Genomic DNA, 9043 nt, shown 5'->3' on the forward strand with positions numbered 1-9043 from the left:
TGTTGAGTCCAACTGGTAACCTAGAAAAACACAACTGGGAGAAGGAATCAAGTTGGACTTTTTCAGGTTGATATTCCAGCCAAGCTGTCTTATTATATCCGAAGCCTGATGTATTTGGAGCGTCAGGGTCTGTGACGAGTCTGCCACCAGCAGGAAGTCGTCCAGGTATGGAATAAGGAGTATATTCTTGGTCCTTATGAAGGCTGCCATATCCGCAACTACTTTCGTGAACACCCTTGGGGCCTGAGAGACCCCAAACGGGAGTGCTTTGTATTGGAAGTGGCACCACCGCCCCCTGATGTTTACTGCCAGCCTCAGATATTTTTGGTGTGAGGGATGGATAGGGACGTGATAGTACGCATCTTCTAAATCTATTGACGCCATCAGACACCCTGGATAAAGAAGATGAATAGCTGATTTGAGAGTTTCCATACGAAATTTTTTGTATTTCAGATGGGCATTGAGTCCCTTTAAATTTATAATCACTCGATAAGTACCGTTCGGTTTCTTCACCAGGAACAGTGGGGAATAAAATCCCTTCCCCTGTTGATTCACAGGGACTGGGATTATCACATTTTTGTTTATTAAAGAAAGGACTTCTGTTTCCAGAGCTGATTGCTTCTCTTGGTCTGAAATTAATCTGGTGGGAAGATATCTGTCCGGGGGAAAGTTGTTGAATTCCAACAACAGACCCCAAGTTATGGTGTTTAGTACCCAGGGACTGGAGGAAATTTCCTTCCAGGCTGGGACAAAATGGGACAGACGACCTCCCACCTGATGAATATCATTGAGACTCTTTGGGCTTGTCCCTTCCTGAGAAAAGGAAACCTTTCCCTTTCCCTGGGGCCCTAAACTTCCTATTGGCGTCTTGTCTAGCACGAAAGGGCCTTTTAAATGGTTTTTTCCCCTGAGTGGACTCTTGGGCTCTTTGTTGCCCTGGGAACTGTTTCTTCTTTTCTGACGCTTTCTCTAGAAGGGAGTCAAGCACCGGTCCAAATAGTGATTCACCGTCACAGGGTATAGAACATAATTTGCCTTTTGACCCTATATCTCCTTTCCATGACTTCAGCCAAACTGCTCGTCTAGCGGAATTTGACAGGGCTGCCGCCCTAGCAGTCATTTTTAGCGAATCCACTGACGCATCCGCTAGAAAATCTGCAGCCTTGGATAGAGTTGGTAAGTCTTCCAAAATACTAGCTGGAGCGTTTTCTTTGATTAGCTGGCTTTTTAAATCTCCTAACCATAACCTTAAGGATCTGGCCACACATGTAGCCGCCACATTAGTCCTCAGGGCACTGGTGGAGGCTTCCCATGTTTTGCGGTTGTAATGGTCCGCCTTGCGGTCCATTGGGTCTGGCAGTGACCCAAGGTCCTCAAAGGGCAGGCTGTTTTTCTTGGCTATTTTGGCCACCGGGGCGTCCACTGCCGGAGCTTTCTCCCATGCTTTACAATCCTCTTCTTCGAAAGGATATTTCCTCTTAAAGAAGCGTGGAATGAAAAACTTCCTATCAGGGTTCTCCCACTCCTTCTTTATTAGAGACTTAATATTAGCATGTAGAGAGAATGTACGGATCCTTTTAGGTCCTAAACCTTCATATAAGGCATCCTCTGCTGACTTAGGCTGTGTGACCTCCTCCATGTTCATAGACTGCCTTATTGCTTTAATAAGCTGATCTGTATCTTCAGCAGGGCATAAGGTATTACTAGGCAAAGAACCTTCCTCCTCTTCTGCCTGTTGTTCTATTTCCCCTTCCTCTAAATCCACCCAGGTGACTGAAGGGACAGGGGTAGCCTCCTGAGAGTCTGAGGGACCCGGCTGCTCCTGCTGGGGGGTCAAATTTAGCTGACCCAAAGAAGCTTTTATCTCGTCTCTCACCATCTGTTTAATGCTATTTGCCAGTACAGAGGATTCTTGAGCCACTAGTTTATCAATACATGCAGGGCAAACGGATCTATTATAATCTTCCTTAAGCTCCTTCCTGCATTCACCACATTCTTTGCGGCGATGTCTCTCTTTACTAGAGGACTTAGCACTTGCTGGTGACCTCTACAACATAAACAGCAAGAAACACCTTATTAAAAATAAGTAAAATAAACATGACCTCTCACCACCCCAGGTCTCCACTGGTACCGGACTAGAGGTCTTCCTTTTTTCATGGCGTCCTTTGTCCCCTCCAGAAGGTTCAGACATCACTGCAGGAGGTGTACCAGACAGGTCTGTAGCTGTAGCTGTAGTACGGGCCGGCTGATGGGGGTCTCAAGCCACTGGACGCACGAGGCTACGGACGCCAACTCCCGCTCCCGGGTCTCAAATACTGCGTCCTGGGCGTTCCGCCGGAAGTGACGCGTCCCGGCCGGAAAACGTCATCAACGAGCGCCGGACGTCACTACGCCAGCGTGCTCACGCACGCCTGCGTCCTGACGTCACGCCCAGGGAAACCGGAAGCCGACACGCACGGATGCCGGCGTTCCACCATGAGATCCCGCTACCCCTGGGGATTGCTTGTGCGGTCCTCATGGCCCGGAGCGAGGTGGTCATCCGGCGAGCTCCCCCACCAGACTTCCAGGCTGCTCTAGCGAGAGTCTTATGCCTGCAGGTAACCTCCCTTGCAAATGCAGATGGAGGGTCTGCGGCCTGCCAGGTGTCAAAATTTCATTTTCTTGCCCCCCAGAGGGGGAGCGTCTTCTCAGACCTCCCATCCGCACGGACAGGAAACCTGAACTGAGGCTGGAGAGGCGTGTCAAGGTTTTATATTCTCAGGTTTCCTGTCCTGCGGTGGGAGGTCCTCTCCAGGGGTGCTGTCATAGGGCGTTGAGGTAAATCAAGATTGACAGAACACAAAATGCAAGCATTGACCATTCTAGTGTTTGTATATGTCATAAGTACACTTTAAAATGTCTTGGACCCAATTCTGAGACAGTTTTAGCTTTTTTGAACTATCCAAAATATGGACAAAGGCTGTCATTTAAGCTATAGATCAATAGTTAGAGTTTACAGGAAAATATGCTGTTTAAATTTTACTGGCAGAAAATGAACACAGCTTTACAGCAATCAAAATATAAACAGCTTTCTGAAAGCGATTTTTAATCCTACTTCAGTATTCATAGGGCCTCTTAACATATTAAGACATTTGAAGACAGGATGTTCATAGATATATTTAAGTTAGCCACTTAAATGCCAAAGTTAAACCAAAGCCAGAAACACCAGGTCGTAAAGGAAAGCCTGAGATTTCTCCTCTTTTCAAATACATTCCTGGCTTTTTCAGATAATGTAAATAGACCCTTAGGGTCCATTTACATAGAAAGATCTGGCAAAGATTTGAAGCCAAAGCCAGGAATGGATTTGAAAAGAGGAAAAATCTCAGGCTTTCCTTTGACCTGATTGGTTTCAAATCTTTTGGGGGAAGTTACACTTTGAAACTACCATGTGAATATATGATTAGCCACATTGAGTTTTCCTGCCATTGTGCTCAACCATACCAATTTGCCATGATTGATGGAACTGCAGTGAAAATGCAGTAGGCAACTTCAGACCACCTGGAAGAATTTAGGGATCTAGGCAAACAATTCTGTTAACCAACATGCCTTTTAACATTCTGCATTGTCTAGAGTTAGAAAGACATGGCTGCCTTCTTCCAGAAACCACCCCACTTGTTTCCAGTTTGGATGTGTTTTGCAACTCTGTTCCATTGAAATGAATGGAGCCCAAAGTACAACCCCACACAAACTTGACAGAAGTCCATTTCTGAAGGCAGCCATGTTTGATTAATCCTGGATAAACCCTTCAGTCTCATTGCATATCAGTCACACTTCACCAAATTAAAGCTTTTACAGCTTAAGATAGCACAGCACACCAAACTTTAATTAAGTTTCTTTTAATTTCTTAGGTGACCCATCGCATCTTACCAAGATCACTGACAATGTAAACTTTTCAAATGTTATGAACATAACCCATTCATGAGCTTAAGGAGTTACAGAGTGTTCAAGGCAGAACATAAGACATGTTTGGGTATATAGCTGCACATATAAGCAACACAACTGTTTTTAAGAGCTCCCACTGAGCAGCATCCAGTATGACAATTTCAGAACAATGCATTACATGGGGGGATGTCAATTACAATCAGTCCTTAGATGTACTGTTGGGAGAGTTTTCCTGCCATTTTCATTCCAGTTATCTTTAAAAATCCTGAGCCAAGCGCCAACAAAAGGGAAAGCCATGCCAATGTGATCTTTCTGCGCAAGTACACTCAATACAAGGGTCAGTTCCTTTAGAAGCATTTACGATGGACAATTGAGGGCCCAGACTCATCATATTCTTGCTTGCTGATCCACATCTGCTGGAAGGTTGACAGAGAGGCCAAAATGGATCCTCCAATCCAGACAGAATACTTGCGCTCTGGTGGTGCAATAATCTGCAGAACAAGAACATAGTTAACAATCTATAGATTCTAGATTACTTGCTCAGCTACTTAAGTCCTCACCATCCAGCTTTGCAATCCTTCACATATCTTCATATGCTGAGCCACTTAAAAGTTGTAAGACTAAGGACTTTACTATAATACTACCATAACTAGTGTATTAGTTTGATGAACTAGTTTTGCACATCTTTTACATTGCAGTTTCTAAGCTAGAGCAATGAGCTGATGACATTTACAGTAAGCCTGAGGTTATATGAAAAGCAATACCTTAATTTTCATGGTGCTTGGAGCTAGTGCAGTGATTTCTTTCTGCATTCTGTCAGCAATTCCTGGATACATTGTGGTGCCTCCAGACAGTACAGTGTTAGCATATAGATCCTTACGAATATCCACATCACACTTCATAATGGAGTTGTATGTTGTTTCATGAATACCACTAGACTCCATACCTAGAATAAATGACAGGAGTGAGAAAACAAAACCAACACACCCAGAAGCAAGCAGTTTAGCCACGTTGATATTCTTACCGAGAAAGGAAGGCTGGAAGAGGGCTTCTGGACACCTGAATCTCTCATTACCAATGGTAATAACCTGCCCATCAGGCAACTCGTAGCTTTTTTCCAGGGAAGAGGAAGAAGCCGCTGTAGCCATTTCTTGTTCAAAATCCAGAGCCACATAACACAGCTTCTCTTTAATATCACGAACAATTTCCCTCTCAGCAGTTGTAGTAAAGCTATAACCTCGCTCAGTAAGAATCTTCATGAGGTAGTCTGTCAGGTCACGTCCAGCCAAGTCAAGACGTAGGATGGCATGGGGCAGTGCATAGCCTTCATAAATTGGCACAGTGTGAGTGACACCATCACCAGAGTCCATCACAATACCAGTTGTACGTCCAGAGGCATACAGAGACAGTACAGCTTGAATGGCAACATACATTGCAGGTGTGTTGAATGTCTCAAACATTATCTGTCAAAACAAAAAGCCTCAAATTAGGTGGGAAATGCATGCAGTCACGGTGTGCTGCAAACCATGCAATATGTGCATTAAGGGTGTAGAAAGATACATTTTAATGTATCACAGTATGTGGTTTTAAAGGCAAACTTCTTAAGTGCAAGTCATAGTAGTTAAAGTTCAAATCAGTCATACTGCACACTGTTAGTTAAACAAGCAGAAGACATTACAAGCAGAACCTGTAGGTAATCCAAAGAGAAGACTTGGGACAAGAGAACCCTGTATGGATAGCAAATCAAATTATTAATATGCAATTTAGCTACAATTCAGTCACTCAAATGTGTTCTCAGGTACCTGAGTCATTTTCTCCCTGTTTGCTTTGGGGTTAAGGGGTGCTTCAGTTAATAGAACAGGGTGCTCTTCTGGGGCAACTCTCAGTTCATTATAGAAAGTGTGATGCCAGATCTTCTCCATATCATCCCAGTTTGTGACAATGCCATGCTCAATTGGGTACTTCAGGGTCAAGATACCCCTCTTGCTCTGAGCTTCGTCTCCTACATAACTGTCCTTCTGTCCCATGCCAACCATGACTCCCTTGAAAGAACATAGTATTCAGTTATCAAGAAGCACTTTAAGCCAGTCAGACATTATATTTCAGTCCACCCATTTTCCCCTAGAGCAAGTCTGAACCACAAGGTACGATTGCTACAGTAAATCCAGTGTCCTTTTACACAGAACCCTATGCCGAATTCAAGCATAATGGTGCGTTTACACAGACAGATTTATCTGACAGATCTTTGAAGCCCAAACCAGGAAGACTATAAACAGGGATCAGGATAGAGGATAGACTGGGATCTATCCTCTTTTCAAATCCATTCCTGGCTTTGGCTTCCAAAATCTGTCAGATAAATCTCTGTGTAAATGCACCCTAACAGAAGTATATTAAGCTTTTAACACAATCCAGTGATTTCTGCAGCCATTGCCACACAATCCTGGATCCTTTGTGCAGCCCTTCACTTGGTCAGCTGCAAGGTGTAACGCCAACAGCTGTGCAAGTACTTCTAGAGCTGCACAATCCCAGACTCCAGTTGACAGGCAATAGGTAGTCATTTACACAAGGCATAATCGGCTGGTTCAGCAAATAACCAAGTGGAAAAGACCCATATCTTGTAGAATGGCCAAATAGGTCCTAAATAGCCTTTGCTACGTCAGAAAAACCCGATCACTCCCAAGCCTAGCATAAAGGCTGACAAAAGTCTAGTGCTCTGACCTCTGTAAAGTCGCAGTGGGCACACAAACAGTGGCAGGCTGCATTGCCAAGCTGTTTTTTTTAAACAATGGCTTCCTTATGCACTTGACGGGAATGATTCAAGGCCATTTCATTTGTAATAACCTGAAGTGTACACTTGATTGCCACTAAAATGAGTGGAGCAATCCAAATTACTATGGGCCAGAGGTGCATCAGTACATTGTGCAATGTTGCAACCTCCAATTCTACTACCATTTCATGAGATGTAGCTGGGAGACTTTGGACATAAAAAAAAAATCACATGGCATTGTGTTACACAATTATGCAGTTCTTATACAAGGACGCCAAGAAAACCACAGTAGAAAATAGTGATGGATGCAGACTTCATTGATGGGAATGGAATGCATTTACATTCTTACTCCATATTCCCAAATGCTGACCAATGCTTTGGCCACCTTTGTACATTTAGTAGTTACCTATTGAATTTTGACAACTAAAGCACTTTTAATAATAAAGTTAAACAAGTAATATGCACCCTAAATAATGTGCAGTTTCACCATGAGCCACAGCTAGGGTGTACATGCACCCTTTAGCAGACATGGAGCCTGTAAAGAATTACAGGAACACATCCTACCTTTAGGGTACAAACACACACCATATTTATTGCTGCAATACACAGCAGATTAGATCTAAATAACTGAACACAGCATCAAATCTGCTGCAGATCTGTATACAATGTGTGTTTGTACCCAAGAGAGTTTGTGACTAAGAAAAGCTAACATTGTGTTGATAACTCTAAAGCCCTTCAGGTGAGCTCTGCATGCAGCTAGGAAGCACACAGATGCCTCTGGAGTCAAGCAACAAAGCAGTCTGCAATAAAGGTGAGCCTCCCAGCTAGCTGTCAGGAGAACAGGGAATTTAGTCACCATCACTAGCCAGACTATGGGCTCAACCCAGAGCTGATGAGATTTCTCCATAGGCTGTAACACTGGTAGTTATGCATTCCTTCACCCACCAGCACTAGTCATGGATTATAACTAAAATAAATCACAATTAGTGTTCTTGTGAGCAATTCTACCACACCAATACCTACAGAATGTGGTTATTGCAGACTAAGTGTTGTAAAGAATGTGAACTTCTACATACCTGATGTCTGGGGCGACCCACAATGGATGGGAAGACAGCACGGGGAGCATCATCACCAGCAAAGCCAGCTTTGCACATTCCAGATCCATTGTCGATAACAAGTGCAGCAATATCGTCTTCCATGGTGATCTAAGGGAGGACACAAATGAACATTGAAGTGATGGGGACTCCTGTCAGAATGTGCCACAAGCAGCCTGCAGGGGGCGTAAGGGTTTGTACTACCGCCTGACAAAACAAAGGGAAGTCCTGCTAGGCTGCAAAAATGACCAAATAAGGCAACAGAACAGATTAGCAGCAGTGGGAGGGGACGCGGCATATCAATTAGGCACGGATCGCGTATTGTGCTCCAAGCCGCTCCCACAGGCAATGGCGGACAGCTTCCCCTTCCCTCCGCCGGCCGTCACCGGCTGTCAGACAATGGTATTCAGTGCATGCACAGGGACGGCTTACACAGGGTACAACGCTAGACAAAACCCATAACAAATAGCTCATCCCATATCTATAGCTCCTACACTGCTATACACAAGTCATGGAACAGCCAGCATTATACGATTAACAGGGAGCACGTAAGAAGATGGAGAAGCGCACCTCACAGCGGGCGGCAAGGATGAGACAAGGCGGCCCCTGACACAAGAGTCAGCCTATGCTGCAGACACGCAGCACATCCCCTCACCAAAGCCTTCCCGCCACACAATAAAGGAAAAGCCTCCAACCCTCGCCAGCGGCACCTGTCTCACCTTGAGCTGGTCTTCTCCTGTCTAGTGCTTGAAGGTGTGCGGTCGGTCACTGACCGAAAATGGGCTCGGCACCGGTTTTATACTGCGCGCTCCCCACTGGCCGGGCCATATAAGGAAAGTTCCAGGACCCGGCTCACTGATTGGCTCTACGAATTGCAGGCGGCGGAGGGATATGTAATAAAAAAAAAAACTTTGACCGGCACACTGTGATGTAGAAGTGTGCAAGGAGGAAGTATCGCAGCGCGGAATAGATAACGCATGCTGTGTGCATTGTATCAACCTTTTGTGCCCCACCCAAGCACACAGCGCCTTAGGTCATGTTCGTGTCTGTGTTCCCGGTGTTAAAAAGTAGTTCTGTTTTAATATGAAGAATTTTGGAAAAACTCGCTGTACATATATATTGGGCGTTGGATGCTCGTCTTTGTGTGTCTGCATAGCATGCAAACCGCGAGTCCTGTCATTCCTAGTCAGCTGCAGGGTACAATGCACACACAGCTGTACTGCAGGCTGCTCCTCATGTCGCAGTCTAGTCCTCACAGGCC

General features: G+C 44.8%; 1 protein-coding gene across 1 annotated transcript; it reads right to left on the minus strand.

Annotated features, from left to right (window-relative positions):
* Positions 1 to 3859: 3859 nt before the first annotated feature.
* Positions 3860 to 8608, minus strand: ACTB (actin beta). The gene is made up of 6 exons (XM_069983557.1): positions 8502 to 8608; positions 7765 to 7893; positions 5724 to 5963; positions 4946 to 5384; positions 4686 to 4867; positions 3860 to 4412 (listed from the first exon to the last, which is right to left on the minus strand). Exons 2-6 carry the CDS (start codon positions 7885 to 7887, stop codon positions 4269 to 4271), a joined length of 1128 nt encoding a protein of 375 aa, XP_069839658.1. The 5' UTR covers positions 7888 to 7893; positions 8502 to 8608; the 3' UTR covers positions 3860 to 4268.
* Between the last annotated feature and the right edge of the window lie 435 nt (positions 8609 to 9043).

The sequence above is a fragment of the Dendropsophus ebraccatus genome, chromosome 9 (assembly GCF_027789765.1).
Source record: "Dendropsophus ebraccatus isolate aDenEbr1 chromosome 9, aDenEbr1.pat, whole genome shotgun sequence".
NCBI classification, from domain to species: Eukaryota; Metazoa; Chordata; class Amphibia; order Anura; family Hylidae; genus Dendropsophus; species Dendropsophus ebraccatus.

Coding starts and splice junctions, on each gene's coding strand:
- ACTB (XM_069983557.1), bottom strand. CDS start 7,887: ATGGAAGACGATATTGCTGCACTTGTTATCGACAATGGATCTGGAATG. Junction 5,964..7,764: donor TGGGTCGCCCCAGACATCAG/GTATGTAGAAGT, acceptor TGTTCTTTCAAG/GGAGTCATGGTTGGCATGGG. Junction 4,413..4,685: donor CAAGCACCATGAAAATTAAG/GTATTGCTTTTC, acceptor CTTGTTCTGCAG/ATTATTGCACCACCAGAGCG.